Below are 17,260 nucleotides of genomic sequence, written 5' to 3'. Positions count from 1 at the left end.
CTGTTAGCCGCCTGCCCGCTAGATATTTGGCCGATTACGTGAATAACGAGTAGATTTATAACCTAACCCAACCGGTAAGAATTTACTGGTACGTTTTTATGATAATTCTATATAGTTGACAGGAGTTTAAAAAAATTCCATTAAAATATTTGATATTTTTATTCCGCTCTCCGATTTTATATTACTCACGGATTTCAATGTTAAACCAGTGATATTACGATTTCGTATGCCCCATCATTAAGGGGATGTAGAAAAAACGTGTACATTTCTTATACAATGTTAAAAAATTAACAGTTACTTCGACAGCGTCATTTACAACTAAATTTAATGAATGATAGAGATGCACGAGGTACAGAAAAAGATCTAGAATTTATTTTCCTTAAATTTACGATTTATGTATCCGTTGTCATAAAAATTTGTCTTTCCACTTTTTTCCCGAGACTACAAATATTCGAGTACAAAGTAACAGGTTCCGACTTATTTCTACTTAAGAAGTAGTTAAATAATTAAGCGATTAGGGAATTGAGGACGTAAACAAAACCCTGATGAAAGAGCCAGAATATTACTTAAACAAAAGCTTAACCGAACCAATCTATAGCCGAGTACAGTGGGGACTGATTTCTTCGAAATATTGTATTAGATGCAATAAAGACAGAAATTTTTCCATTTTTTTCTATGGCGCTTTTCTCTCGTTGGTGAGTTTGTTTCTCTTCTAGTTTTAAGTTTCTAAGGTGAATGGTGAGGAAACCGTTGTCCTAACAAAACACAAGCCCCAAACAAAAATATAATAAAAAGCAAAAAGAAGAGTAAATAAAAATAATGCTCAGACTTGGTTCCTTACACTACGCCTTCATACGCTTAAATAGCATATACGTAGTCGGAAAGCTCCAGCCTATCGGATACCTATCAACATACGAGGGCGACGATCGGCAAAGGAATTCTAGTATCGACCCAGGAGCGCACCCCGGGGTCGACGAGTGACCATCAACCTATACGAGGGCGCCCAGGATCGGAAGTCTGAGATCGACGGGCATTACGTTGTTGTACTCATATTATTGTTGCAGCCGGGATCCCGACATTTCAAAGTTATTTGTAAGAAACTATTTTGATGTTATTAAACGGATAAAAATGGGAAAACCCTGTCTCTGTGAGTTCTGCTGCGCCCACGCGACAGTGCTGACCGCGAGGCCGGCTCGACGTTTTTTACCCTTTTTGGCTAACCCCACATTAAAGAGGATAGCAAATGCTGTAGGATTGGCCTCAAACGCTCGTTTAATCATCCTAGTGATTTTGCCATCAAGGCCTGGGGCTTTGTTATCGGTGAGCAAACGGATGGCATTCGAAACCTCAATGTAGATGAAGTTATGGTCATTTTCTGTGTTGGGCGGAGTGAGTGTAGAACTTCTGATGACTGCTTGTGTATTGTCATCCTGTCAACCAGACCAACAATGGGCGACCGGGTAATGTGAGAAACGGGGCTCGATGTATTCAGACAGACCTTCTTCCGAAAAATTCCTGAGTTTTTCGACAGGTCCAGATTTGATTCCAGGTCTCCCAGAGCAGTAGGCTGACCTGGCCATCGGGTCATTGTTCTGGATAATGATGGATGATAGTGATGGTACTATCGATGTTTTCATATACGATAGTAGAAAAATATTTCCAGCCATTACTTTACAATTAAATGAATTAATTCTGATTATAGAAATTTTTTGTTCACTTTTTGATAAAAGCTTACTTATTGTTTCGTGTGATTGCAAAATACAACTTTTGTAAAATAACGGTATTAATTTTATTTTACGTTTAAAATGTACTTTTTTATGTGTAAATATAATAAATTGAAATTAAGTGAGAAGAAACAAGAGTCAGGTAGCCACAACGTTCAATGATTTCTTCCGATATGACGTCAAATATGACATTTTGCTTCCGATTAATAAATTGCTAGAATATATTTAACAGGAATATTTGAAAATGTATTATATTAGGTTTGTAACTACGTATTTATATATTTTTTAATCTAAATAATATTATTATTTTTCTTTAATTGCAAAATTTCAAATTTATAAAAGCCAAATTAATAAGTTGGGCTATTTTTAATATCGCTGTAATTGCCATCAGTCATTAATCAAAATGGCTGAATGATGTTCTTTATTTTGAATATTTATTATTATTTTTTTTTCATTTGTAAGTATTTGTGTTATTAGGTTAATTTTATTAATGTCATTAAAACTTGTATTACTCCGATTAAACGATTATCGTTAAGCTTATTTTGTGATAATATATTTTGAATTTTTTAATTAACGAATAACTCTCGCATTTGACGTGAAGCGATGACAAGTAGTACCACGTGTTTAATTATTGAAATAGATTATAAATTTTTCATTAATAAACATTTTATCTCTCTTGGACACAATTAGCATTCTTCCTCGATAGTAGTGCCTTTATGAGTCAAAAAATTCAAAATTATTTGCTAATTCTTCAAGAGATTTTTTAACCTTTACTAATTTTCGTTGTGTCTTTTGGTTTGACCAGGCTCATGCAAAAATTGATCCTATTTTTACAATATCTCGATTGCTTATTAGGTAAGATTCTAGCTCTGAATAAGTTTAGTGCTATATCTATTGAGAAGTAGAATCTTAATAGAAATAGAACTATATATACATACAAATGTAAACCAGGGGTCTCAAACTCAAATGATGCAAAAGGCCAGTCAAATAGATGTATATCAGATGTGAGCTGTATTCAATAGTATTCGGTAAACTAAAACATACTAGGAAGGTTGTGGCCAAAGTTTTCATCTCTAAAACGTGAACATTGAGTGCCACTATCTTGTAAGTGGTGCTTGACGTTTGGCATTCATGTTTTAGAGATGAAAACTTTGGCCACAACCTTGCTACTGTAATATAAAAAAGAGTTTTAACAAAGGCCCTTTTGTTGCCAGACCTTTATGACTTACATAAGCAGTTAGATGTTTGAATTTTTTCTGTTTTAATTCCCACAAGATGTTAGAAACATTGATTTTTAGAAAAGAGATTGTTGAGGCCATGAGCTGGATGTGAAGCCTTAATTGTCTTTATCTGGCTCGTGGGCCTCCAGTTTGTGACCACTGTTGTAAACAGTAATTTTGATTTGATGTATCATGTAGCAACTGTGTGCACTAAATATTTACTGTATACAGAGCTGTCAAGAGCTTGTATGGGTCCCAAAGATAGATTGGGTCTCTCTTTTGCCATTTTTTTTTTTTTTGAATAAATGAAATATTTAGAATATTTCTTCGTTAATAAATATTAGTCTTAAAAATTTTATTTTTTGTTAGTAAAAATAGCATTAATTTCTAGAGTTTTGTATGTTTCTTCAGGCCTGGGGAAAAATCTCCAGTCACCCCTCTTTGGCCTTAACTAAGTAACCTCATTAGTAACACCTATTTTTTTCTTGTAAAAAGGAAAACACTAATTTTAAATACTGTTTTAGGATGTTGTGCAAATATTTATTTTAAATTCATCAATTTTTACAAATCATTTCAATTTCAAGAAATGAGTCTGGACACTGTCTTGTGAAGAGTTGCTCCTAGACTTAACATTTTATTGGTTTTGTTTGGTTTATTTTAGTCTTTATTGGATCAGTTTAGGTAAATAGGTTTATTCACAATTTACTTTTTTGTTTTTTGATGGATGAAAAACAAATAATCACTTTCTACTGTTATCTTCTGTTTTTGGAGTAAAAATAAAGTTGTGGAATGAACTTTCCATAGGTAATTTTTCCAATTTCTTATTTTGTAGCTAGATGTAATTTCTTGTTACAAAAAGCAGTTTTAGTCTACTATTGATACCAAAAATAAACATATACCAATATGCTTATTTTTGGTGTCAATAGTAGACCAACTTTAATCCAGTACTTTCTAGCCATGTACCTTTTCTAATATTTACAAACCTATCCAATAAATTTTTCTTATTGCATAGGTGACACCTTAGCAGGGGCATTTTTGGAAATGTATGGCATTTCCCAAGCTGGTTTCATATAATCAATCAATTAACCTGCTAAATATTTCCATCACACAGTTAAAAAAACTTATTTATTTTATTTCACATTTTGTAAAGATTACCAGATTAGGCTCTGCTGTGTAACTGAATGTTATAGTATGAGTGTTTTTCGTCATCATAATCAGATGCTCATAAGGAAATCTGCAGCAGAAGACAGTTAATATAGAGGTTCCTGGGGAGAAGAATACTGGAAGAGGCTTTGTTATAAATAATGACTTTTTCTTGAAAAAATGCACGACAGCTTCTTTTTATTCTTATTTATAATAAAACATTCAATATAATACATAAAAAGCACATATTGAAATTTAGTATGACTCAAATAATGCCATGCATGCCCCAATAGAAATAAGTACACAAATGTGCTATTATACATTTCATCTAAAATAACTTCTTTGCTTGCTTCATAATTAGTGGCTAGGCTGTTGTAAATGTATTTTTAAAATTATAAAATTGTATTATCCATAATACAAAAATGATATCTATGTGAAATATTGATGGCTGACTTGTTTAAAGACATGAGACAAATAAAAAATCAGAAAGTGCATTGAGTCTTCTGTGCGCCTATAAAATATTTTCAGTAATAACAAGCAAAACATTTGAAGATTAGAACAACAATTGCATACAATATAGTGAAATGTAATAGTGAGAACCTATGAAGCTATCTTTGGAGTTAATGTTTCACAACCATAACAGGGTCCCAGTACTTCCTGTTCAGAGAGAAGAGTCTTTCCAATAAAACTTACTATTTGAAAAGTTATAATTGCTTAATTAAACTCAAAACTTTTATTATGAAACTGTAATTGTTTGCTTCAACATTTCCTTGATAAAATTAGTGTTATAAATGATATATTTAATAATTTATTTGAAGAAATAAGAAAATTTGTCTTTGTGAAATTCACTTTTTCTATATTTATGTTTTACAGAAAACTTTATTTTGATGGATTTACTTGATGGATAATTATATGAAACAAATCTTGAAATTCATATAAATATGAGTTTAAATTGTAAACACGACTAGTAATTGAATTAGCCAAATCTGTTAAGATATTTCCATAAGTTAAAAAATGGTTATGCATTGTCCTTTGTAAAACTTCCTAGATCTATAGTAAATTGTATAGAATAATCAGAAATGCTTTTTCACCATTTTCATGCTGATATTCTGGAAAATAGCAAAATCTTTAGATATTCCATTATGAAATAATTTTTTAACCAGAGCTGTGGAGTCAGTAGACTGAGTTCTTGACTCAGATTCAGATTAATAGAACTTTAGAAAGTGACTATGACTCCTGCCTCTAAATAATTTGAAATATACTTTAATTATATTAATCAAAATTGGCATTTCATCACTACTAAGTAAATCATCAGGCTACTTTTAAGCATTTCTAACTGAATCATCAGTCATTCCTATCAACTGAAAGTATTTATCTTTTATCACAGCTTTTTTTGTTATCATCACTATCACCTTTATCCTCAATCACCCATTGGCACAAAATGCTTTCTGTCGTGGTCATAGTAAAGCATTCAAAAATACTAGATTCAACCTGAGTCGTCTTAGCCATTTTTTAAAATAAAAATCACGAGGTAGAGTTGGTGTTTGTTCATTTTTACCAGCTCCAACTCCTCTAACAATGAATTTGCTTTTAATTCCAATACCGTAGTTCTCATTCAGCAGCAGAGACAAGGACTTTTCTTGTATGGAAGTTTCTCATTAAACTTTTATATTAACTGCTAACATAACCACCTTTCTCTTATTTATTTTAATTTTTAGTTTTTAATATTTATTTTTAATTAATTAATTTTGTTATATTTTAATGATTTTAAAATTTATATTTTATTTATTGTTTTTTAATATGATTGTTTAACTTTGTTCTATTTTAATAATAAATACACAGAAATCTTTTGAATCAGCAGATCAAAATATTTTTAATGTAAACCAACACAAATGTTTTTAGTCCTTTTCAAAAACCATCATCAGGCTGTTTACAAAAAAAGAATATATTTAAATTAATAGAACATCAAAAAGAATAAATTTAATTAGAAGAGTTTTTAAGCTAAATAAAATTTCAAGTACAAATATAAATTCAACATTATAATTGGTCAAATGTTTTTCTAATACAAACAGCTTTAACATATATAAACAATTAAATGTTTCTACTAACTTAAAACTGTTATTTTTGTTAGAATAACATAAATAGCTGTTTTAAGTTAGTAGAAATGTTTAATGAAATTAATTTAAGGACATAAAGCAAAAAGCATTATGTAGATATAAACAAAATTTACGTCATATAAATTTAATTATACTAAATTATATAATTATATCAGCATATTCATAATTTAGATTTGTTTAGGATTTCATACAATGATCTCCATGACCTGAACTTTCTGTTTTCATTCTTGAAGTTGAATTTGTATGATAATAATTTTGTTTATATTTGTTATTTGCTGTTTGTGATTAAAAAAAATTATTTTAACCAATTACAATGTCAAATATAAAGCATAACATTAAATTTATATTGCATTCAAAACTCTATTTAGTTTAAAAAGACTGTTCTAATTATATTTATTTATTTATTGATGTTCTGTTAATTTAGATATTTTTTCTTGTAAACAGCTTGATAATGGCCTTTTAAAAAGGCTGAACATGTTTATGTACATTAGAGTATTTTGACCTACCGATTCCAAAGATTTTTGTGTGGTTTATTACTGGTTTAATCAGTTTAAAATGTAAATAGCTAAATACTCAGTCAATTTTGTTAAGTCTGAGGATGACCCATTAATTGAGTTGAATGTTTGTAATTAAATATTTAGGTTACTACAAATGTTATAACAAATCGTAGACATTTTCAAGTCAACTAACATATTTTAAGAAAACTTAAACACTATTTAATTTGATATTCTTCTGTATTCTAGTTATATAACATACAGTTACATATATTTTTTCTCTGTTATGTTTGCTATTTATACGGTACAATGTAATTATCACTATACTTTCTTTGTTGGCAACATTGTTTCTGTTATTAATGTAGCTCTGTATCTTAATGTAAAAATGTTTATGAATGAATAAAACAACAAATACTGTAGATATAATTAAAATTTTTAAACTTATTTTACTGCTTTCTCCTAAATTAAAATTATTTAAATAAAAATTGCAGTTGTAATAAACAAAATTAAATAAAAAAAATTAGGTTAAGTAAACAAATTTGAAAAAAATTTTCATGAATAATGAGATTAATCATTTTTATTTTAATTTTCTAATACTGTATTATAAAATGTTTTAAACTGTGCTTAGTGTTTTATGAAGAAAATGTGATTAATAAAAGTGACATTATGATTATTAATGTGTATATTAATCAAAATAATATTTGAATTAACTTATACAGTTAACATAATAAATAATTTAAAAATAAGATGAAATTGACAATTTTAACAAGGTTAGATAAATTCTGATATATAGAATTAATTGAGTTATAAGATTTATAATTTGTTATCATTATTTAATGTGGAAGTTTATTTTAACGTTGATTGTATAATTAAAGTTAATTCATTTTAATTTCACCTAATATTATACATGATAAATATTAAATTTTTCTTGATTTGTTCTAAGTTACAGTTCATATTTTACTGATGTTTGTTTATTAATTTTAATAAATTAAAAAAAAATTTTTATTCATGTACTATAGAAAATAATAATTATTGCTTTTATTTATATACTAATGCTATTATGTGTAATCATACTAATGTACGAGTATATATATACAGTAATACCCTAAAGTTATATGATAGGTGGGTCCAACAAAAATTGCTTAAGTTGAATTCACATAAATTGAGGTACAACTTTGCATATAAATACATATAAATTTTCGTGTGAAATGTTCCCAATGCGTATCAGAGCAAGAGAAACACTGAAGATAGCAGATGGCAATGCTGTCAAATGAAAAAATCAACTGTGTAACTTTGAGTTCATGTAAGTCAGGGTATTACTGTATATAAATGTTTTAATATATTAAAAAAAAAAAAAAAGGTTGAAATTAATTAAATTATATTTTGTTTTACAGAAAACCTTTCAGTAATTTTTGATTTCAAGAATTAGTTTTACCAAATTTTGTAAAATTGAATACAAAATCAAAATGCCAGAAGTGTGTTTGTTTTCTCGAAATCGTAGACTTCATCCTGTGATTAGTTTATTTATTGGAATATTATTTGGTTTTTTGATTGCTGTTATGCTTCGATCTTTCATACCTCATCATCTCATGTCTGGATGTATTCATTATCGCATTAGATCAGTAAACAGAATAGTACAAGAAAATGTATATCATGAAAATATTGAAAACATATCTAAACAAGATAAAACATTACTTTTTATTGGTGTTATGACAGCTCAAAAATTTTTAGAAAGTAGAGCACTTGCTATATATTCTACATGGGGCCAAAATGTTCCAGGAAAATTACTATTTTTTTCCAGTGCCATTTCTAAAACATCATTGAAAATACCACTTGTGCCTTTAATTGGAGTGGATGATTCTTATCCTCCACAGAAAAAGTCATTCCTGATGTTGAAATATATGCATGACCATTATATTGATAAATTTGAATGGTTTATGAGGGCTGATGATGACATGTATGTCAGAATGGATAAATTAGAAAAATTTTTACGTTCAGTCAATAGCAGCAAACCTCAGTTTATTGGTCAGGCTGGAGTAGGGAAGGAGGAAGAATTTGGACAATTGAATCTTGAGCCAGATGACAATTTTTGCATGGGAGGCCCTGGAATCATCATGAGTCGAATGACATTAAAATTATTAGTTCCACATATTCGGTACTGTTTGAAACATTTATATTCCACACATGAAGATGTTGAAATAGGAAGATGTGTAAAGAAGTTTGTTGGAATTCCATGTACATGGTCATATGAAGTAAGTAGTAATTGCTATTTTAACCATTTTAATTTTAATAGTTACACACAAATTCAATGATACTGTAACAAATGTAAAAATCTTTATTATAAATTAAGGCTTCCTTAGTCTAAATCAGTAGTTGCCAACCTTTCTGACCTCATGGATCACTCAACTCACAATTCTGAATCCTGTGGACCAGTATCATGAATTTCTTTAATAAACCAACAAATGCCTAAATAATCAAACTATAATATGACTATAATTAAATAATGAATACAAATGAATTTGGTATATATATACCAAATTTGAAAAGTTATTTTAAAAAAATTTTAAATCTATTATTCATTTTATACCAAAAGAAGCCTTACAACACATACAACTATTGATGTTAATTTTAAATCCTACAAACTTTAATTCAAGTTTGACAAACATTTTCAATATAATAAAAATATATTATGTATATTTTGGAATTAGAATATTAAGCTTTCTAGACCTGAAGCAGATCTATTATTAGATCAAAAACATTTGTCAAACTTGAATTAAAACGGTTTTTCCATATAGAACGGTTTTTCCAGTTGGTATTTCCTGAGGAAGACTGATAAATTTAGTGGCCGTTCAATATGTGTTTTTGACTTTTATTTGCTGGAAATTTTGAATTTAGGTGTGATTTGCAAATATTACAGTTCCAGTTTATGGTGAGGTTGTATTTAACTTACAGGATTTAAAATTAACATTAATAGTTGTATGTATTGCAAATGATTCACCCAAAATCAGCACAAATTAACTAAAATAATAATTTACTAATTAAAAATAAACACTGCAAGAACCTAATGAACCACGATTCTAATATTAACCAGTTGTAAAGTAGCAGTTCTTAATTTTACTAATGTTTAGGAAAACTGAATTTGTTTTAATTTTAATTTGTTTGTTTAGCTCTACTTTCTAAATATTTTACCTAAAGATGTCTTGAATTATGAAAATGAAAACATTAGTGAAATTACTATTTTGAGTGTCGATCTTCATTTACATGATTTTTTTTAAATTGATCTTTAAAACAATTTTCTGTCTCTGAAAAGCAACATATATCATATGTAATATAACATTATAATACAAAATCCAGAAAATATTTTTAAGAGAAAAGATTAATAAAAAAAATTATCACTAGTTAAAACATTTTTGTTGATATGCAGGTTGTCTGAGTTGAGACTGACATATTTTGAAAGACTATAAGTAAAATTTGGTGAGAGCTACAATAAAAGTAAGGTATGCAATTTGAAGACAAACTAAAGTTTTATTGCAAAAATCAACATGGTTCTGCTTTTACTTTTTTTTTTTTTTTTTATCAAACTTATAAAATCTTTGCACAAACTCTTCTTATTGCACAGAGAAGATCTGAATAATAATCAATTTCCTACCATGTGTTCTGCAACACTTGTGTAACAGAAGCAACAGCGTCCTGTATGTGCACTGAAAATTAATTAAGGTGATTGATTTTACTGCCAGCATAAACCTTATCCTTCATCTATCCCTATAGGAAGAAGTCTGGCAATGTAATGTCAGGATCATGAGGCTATGGAACACAACTAATTTCTTCACACAAGTCAACTAATTTTAGAGAAACGCACAGAGTAACTCTTTGTCATGCAATGCAATGTGTTAAATGCATTTGTCCTTTATGCACAAATTTTGTTGGTGATTTAAAATGTCAGTTTTAATCCAGACACTCTACATTTTATATTGAGGTTCTGAAATGAAGAGTTATTTTTTAGGCAGAATAAGTGTAAAATTGAATATTATTATTCAGGGTTAATATTATGAATAATGTCTATAATGTTACATTAATAGCATTAGAACAACTGCAATCTGGGTAATTAATACTTCATGTTAAATTTTTAATAATTTTTTTTATAACGTATTTTATAGTAGCAATATAAAAGTTGAAAGAATGACACTTGCCATTCATATATAAATATAATTAATTAATAATCATTCCGAATCTTAGAGTATAAAGAATATTATTATTTAAATATTCTTTATACTCTAAGATTCGGATACTCTAAGATATAGTAGTAAAATTAATAATTATCATTAATCATATTATAATTAAATTCAACCTTTTTCGTCATTTGATATATGATTATAAATAGATATTTGTCTTCCATGAATCTCTCTCTTGTATTGTGGCTTGTACAAATGTGGATTTTCAAAGAATGATAAAGGAGAATCTATTTTAAATCTCTCAATTGACAAATGCAGTACTCAGATATACTTAATTTATTTAATGCAGCTCTCCACGTTTTGTTCTTCAATTAATTTAATTACAAGAATTAAATGTAATTTCTCTAAATTAGCTATTTAGTGTAGCTGTTTATTAATAGTTATCAGGCTATGATTTATCATAACCTGGTTAGTGATTTCTATGGCCAATAACAGTATAAATATTCAGACATTAAATTAATATTGGTGTTTTGCATTTGTTACTCTCCTTCTTTCATGTTGCTTACTTTAATAATAATAGAATTGAAATAAAACTTTGAGAGTAAAAGATTTTGAAAGTTTTCTTTTAATAGTTAAAGACAGTGCTGTCCAACTTATCATAGCCCGCGGGCCATATTTTCTTCACCAAACATTTCGGGGGCCAAGAAGGTTGCTGCTGTATTCAGCCAGGTTAAGTGAAGTTACGCAAACTAAATAGTACCTACTTTAAATTCAAATTAGATTTAAATTTTCACATAGTAAAATAATTTTAATATTAATAATAATAATTTAGTAACATAAATTTATTTATAGTAAAATGTACTCGCGGGCAGTAAAAATTATTTGGCGGGCCGTACACAGCCCGCGGGCTGCCAGTTGGACAGCCCTGGTTAAAGAAAAAACTTTCTTTGAAAAAATTAGCCTGTTTGGACAAGAATGCTATAATTTGAAGATAACTTTTTTCCTCTTTCTTTTGATGATTGGATGGCTGAGGAAGTTAGGTGTCAGCTGACTGCTTTACAGAACCCTGAATCAAATCAATGTGAGCAACTTACCAGGAGTTTTTTCATGAAGTAAACTCTCCCAGATATATCAAATGTCATTCCTCACCATCCAGCCAGCCCATTGTGAGCCTGGCCAAAATTTATGGAGGTTATTGAAAAAAGCTAGAAATAAGGTAAAAGGTCCATGAGGCAGAAGGAGACAAAAATAAAAATAAAAACTTCTCTTAATTATTAGTTTAATATTTCCTTATTGTTATATAAATATGGATTTTTTTAATTATTATTCAAATACTTTTCTCAAAAAGAAAATAAAAACTGAAAATTTGTTTGTAAAATGTTAATTCTTAGATTCATAAAATGCTCTATAAATTTACTTAACTTGAAATATAAATAAATTACTGATATTAAATATTTTATATAATTTCACAGATGCAGAGTATTTTTTATCACAGTTTTAGTGGGGAAGGTGTATTTACAAAACGATTAAAAGTCAGAGACATTCATCGAGCAATAACACTACATCCAATTAAACAGCCATTATATTTATATCGACTCCATAATTATTTTTTAGGATTGCAATCTCAAGAACTAAGATATAAAATTTTACATCTTAATCGTGAACTTCAAGATATGCTAAAATATATACGTGAAGATAATCCATCAGAAGAAATTCCACTTATTAATGACACTTCTATTCAAGGATCAAGACCTGATTTAAATAGATTTTACCCAAATAATTCTGAAGAAGTTTTGATATGGGATTATCTAAGTAAGAATATATATTCTGCATATAGTTTAAATCCAAAACGTCGAATGGAACTACATCTGCAAACTGCAATAAATGATACAATTATGGAAGTAATGGAAATGATTAACAAATTTTCTAAACAGCGTGGTCGGATTATTGATTTCAAAGATTTATTATATGGTTATATTCGTGTTAATCCCCTTTATGGGGTAGATTATATATTAGATATGTTACTGACCTATAAAAAATATCGTGGAAAGAAGATGACTGTTCCTGTAAGAAGACATGCTTATTTATTTCAAGCTTTCTCTGAGCCTGAAATAAGAGAGATCAAAGAGGAAGAATTTGAAACTTCTGTTCAATACAGAGGGTCTAATATTGACAGATATTCAACAGGAACAGTAATTCATTTCATTTTACCTCTGAGTGGAAGAGTAAATACTTTCAAACGATTCTTAAAAAATTTTGAAGATGTCTGCTTGAAAACGGAAGAAAATGTTGAATTAGCTGTCGTGTTATTTAGTGATGGTTCTCCAGATGATGCTACAGAAACAAAAACAGTATTTGAAGATCTTCGAAATCGTTATCCTAACTATTTATTGAGATTGGTTGAAGCAAGTGGGCTATTTTCTAGAGCATTAGCTCTAGAAATTGGTGCAAAGCTTTATTCATCAAGTGCCTTACTTTTCTTTGTGGATGTTGATATTATTCTTGATAATAGTGTTTTAAGGAGAGTGCGCATGAATACTATAAAAGGTAAACAGGCATATTTTCCAATAGTGTTTAGTGAATATGACCCCAGGTTTATACAAAATGCTTCTTCTTATGAAACTACACATATCAATAAAGATCGGGGTTACTGGCGGCAGTTTGGCTTTGGTATAGTCAGTCTCTATCATGGTGACTTGCAAGAAGTTGGAGGATTAGATACAGGAATCCAAGGATGGGGAAAAGAAGATGTTGATCTATACAACAAAATTGTGCACAGTAATATAACAGTATTTCGTGCTGCTGATCCCGGTTTAATCCATCTCTTCCATCCAATTGAATGCAGTCAGCAATTAGAGAAAGCTCAGTATGACATGTGTCTTGGCAGTAAATATTCCAGTTTAGCATCAGTGGAGAGATTAACTGAGATTATCATGGCAGATTTAGAATCCTATGTGAAAACAAGCAACTAATGATTCATTTTGTTATTAAGGATCTCAGTTGAAATAATAAATACATTTAGTATATGTATATTATTTCAAATTGATGGCAATTATTATTTACCAAAGATCTTTAATCCTATAACGATTAGCAGCTACTTTGTATTTATACAAATTCCAAATATTTACATCCTGTTGAGAGCTTTTGTTTTACTATTATTTACTGTTGTTTTGTGCCAATTAATGTTTGTTATTTATAAGTTAATGAGGTTGCCATTTTTAGTGCCTTTAATGATTGTAAATATTGTTATATTTCAATATATAACTGGAATTTGATAAAATAAAAAAATATTTTAAAAATAATTTTTTGTATTTGTGTTTGTTAATTTACATAGATTTGTATGGCTTTCAGTTTTAATCATATTTCAGCTTTATTTTGACAATTAGACATATTGCATTTCTAATTGATTGAAGATTATGCTACAATTTTTTTCTCCATTAAAAATCCATCCTTTGATATAGCTTCCACATTTATCATCATTTCATTAACAGATATTCTAAATAATGTCAGTGAATAATTGATTTTGCTAAAATTATATTTTTCTATTTTGTAACAGTTAATATTATGTTTAAGAATATTATTTAAGATTATCAAGCTTTGTATATTTTCATCTTTAGCATATACAATATATTTCAAACAATTATACTATTTCAGTATATAAAAATTAATTTAAAAAATGTGAATATTCATAAAACACTCAAATACTTGAATACTGTAGATAATTTAAATATTTTGTAATAATCAGGCAAGATAAAAAATACATAAAGTGAATAGAATATAATCATCAATTTACTATTTTATAAACAATTATAGTTTTTAAAGTACAGTATATTTTATTACTTGCTTAGTTTCTTATATAAGAATTGTGTTTATATTGAAATTGAAAAAAGGTGCATAATATCCACTTATTGTCCACAAGATAGGAAAAATTATTATGAAAATAACATCAAGTTTTGTGTTTACTATGTCTTAATTTGAAATAGAGAAGTTACTACTAATCTTTGAGGATTGGATTATCAGTTTTTAAATGATGGAAATATCTAATTTTATTAGATTTTAATTATAATAAATTTATCATCATCATCCTTTAAATTACAAGACAGTGAAAAAAGCAAGAAGAGTGTACCAATAGTATTCAATATATAACAAATATGAAATTAAGATATTATTATACAAATTGATTTATATCAGGTTGTAAAAGTAAAATTTAGATATTTTGATTTTTCTAGAATTCTTTTCTAGAAATTTCAGAGAGCTCTCTGCCTTCCCGTCGATGGCTTCTTTCTTCGCTTCTAGTGGGATTTAAAAAAGCGGGAATCAGAGAGCTCTCTGTCTTCCCGTCGATGGCTTCTTTCTTCGCCCCTAGTGGGCTTTAAAAAAGCGGGACTCGGAGAGCACTCTGCTTCCTGTCAATGGCTTCTTTCTTCGCCCCTAGTGGGCTTTAAGAAAGCGGGAGTTAGAGAGCTCTCTGTCTTCCCGTCGATGGCTTCTTTCTTCGCCCCTAGTGGGCTTTAAAAAAGCGGGACTCAGAGAGCACTCTGCCTCCCGTCGATGGCTTCTTTCTTGTTCTGAGCGAGCATGAAGAAGGGTATACAGTATACAACGTTTATAACTGTGACGTAGTACTCCTGAATTGCCGAGTAGAATGAAAATGAAATGCTGAATGGTTTTACGTTAAGACTTTCTTCTTGATTATAATTCACGTTCTAACGCCGACCCCAAGTTTGAGACTGAAAAAGTGAAAATACATTTAATTATTAATTTTTCAGATACAATAAATTCAATACACACTGAATAATTTTAATCTGATGAAAGAAATTCTATTCAGAAGGAAATTTTAACAAATATGAAATATAAGTTTTAATGTTATACTGTAATTTAAATAAAAAATTTTCAATTCGTAAAACGTGACTTCCGGTACAGGCCGGAAATTCGTGTACAATTAATGGGGCCTCTTTCTGGCATCTAAAATCTTTTCATATATGATCTTGATTTTCATCAATATCGCTCCATTCTTGAGATTAATTCACGAAGTACGGACGGACAGACAGTTGTATCGCGCTTTATTCCATTTTGATTTTTTATAAATCAAGTATAATAATTTGCTTACATTACTGGTTTACTCAATTGCGATTCTTCCGGAAAATCTGAAAAAAGGAAGGAAAAAAACCCACGGAACTTTTTGGAAAAATTGGAAAAAATCGGCTACCTACAATAGAAAAAGGAAACAATACATTCTAACAACGCGTTACGTATTGTTAGAATATATTTTTACGTCACGTGTTATGTAAAAATATTTAATCGGTTTGAAATATTTCACTTAAAAAGTTAAAATAATCCTGTTTTTCTAATAAATAAAACTATAAAAACGAAATTTACATGTGTCGAGTTATTCAGTTATTGTAAAGTAATAGCATCTATATTTATGAAAGTCCAAACAGGAATTTGTAATAATTGTGTCTCTTTGCACGCCACGTAATGCACCAGAAGGTCTTAAAATCGCTACTGTTCCTCCCAAAGGCTCGCAGTGGCTTACAATTTTCAGTGTACTTGGTCTGGGGAGGCATTCGTATGACAGTTGACCAGCCCTAAAATGGTGCTAGAGACATTGATGGCACAGCGAAGGAAATCCTACGTCTTCATACATTGCTTTTCATGACAAGGCTGCAAAGATTATGCTAGGCGGCCGGTTTCCCACGAATTCTCTGTCACGTTTTCCATACTTCTTCCACCTAGTCTTCGTAGATAAGTGGCCGAATGATCATTGAGCATTTGTGGAGCCACATAAGACATTTATTTTTACCGTCAGAAATCGGGAGCGGCACTTAAAACGCTGTAGTATTCAACATGGATTAAGCTCAAGGACTTTAAACTACATATACTGTAGTTTAAAGTCCTTGACTACTGACCAGCGCTAACAGACTACCTATTGTTTAAAACATAAAATATATATATATATATATAATTGAATCGTAGCAACGTTGTAGAACATATTATATAGCTGAAGTAAGTTATCTTATATGTTGACAGTATCATAACTAATTATTTCAAGGCAACATAGTTATTTATATTATAGGGAAAAGTATGTGTTATTACACATTTCTTTTTCTTTTAAATTTTGATTAATAACTCTTAAGAGAAGTACATCGAAAACAAGGATAATGAGTTTATTTAAAGTAACTATAGTTAATAGAAATATGTAACAACTAAAGTAGCAATTAATAAGGATAATACAAGAGTGATGTCATAAGATTAAGCAGAAAACTAGGTGTTAGTTATGAAATATAGAACAAAAATAATTACTATGAATAAAATATTTTTCTTCATACCCCCTAGTGGGCTTTAAAAAAGCGGGAATCAGAGAGCTCTCTGCCTTCCCGTCGATGGCTT

General features: G+C 29.1%; 1 protein-coding gene across 1 annotated transcript; it reads left to right on the top strand.

Annotated features, from left to right (window-relative positions):
• The first annotated feature begins 2,251 nt into the window (after positions 1–2,251).
• On the top strand, positions 2,252–14,157 carry LOC111633406 (chondroitin sulfate synthase 1-like). Its single transcript, XM_023377974.1, has 3 exons — positions 2,252–2,579; positions 8,093–8,950; positions 12,343–14,157. The coding sequence occupies exons 2-3, from the start codon at positions 8,165–8,167 to the stop codon at positions 13,840–13,842; spliced, it is 2,286 nt and encodes a 761-aa protein (XP_023233742.1). The 5' UTR covers positions 2,252–2,579; positions 8,093–8,164; the 3' UTR covers positions 13,843–14,157.
• The last annotated feature ends 3,103 nt before the right edge of the window (positions 14,158–17,260 follow it).

The sequence above is a fragment of the Centruroides sculpturatus genome, unplaced genomic scaffold (genome assembly GCF_000671375.1).
Source record: "Centruroides sculpturatus isolate CEXI.00-Female unplaced genomic scaffold, Cexi_2.0 scaffold673, whole genome shotgun sequence".
Taxonomy (NCBI): domain Eukaryota; kingdom Metazoa; phylum Arthropoda; class Arachnida; order Scorpiones; family Buthidae; genus Centruroides; species Centruroides sculpturatus.
This window is presented reverse-complemented; position numbering and strand designations above follow the sequence as displayed.

Excerpts from the sequence above, each read along its gene's own strand:
- LOC111633406 (XM_023377974.1), top strand. The coding sequence starts at position 8,165 with ATGCCAGAAGTGTGTTTGTTTTCTCGAAATCGTAGACTTCATCCTGTG. Across the intron at positions 8,951-12,342 it reads CATGTACATGGTCATATGAA|ATGCAGAGTATTTTTTATCA; the intron begins GTAAGTAGTAAT and ends ATAATTTCACAG.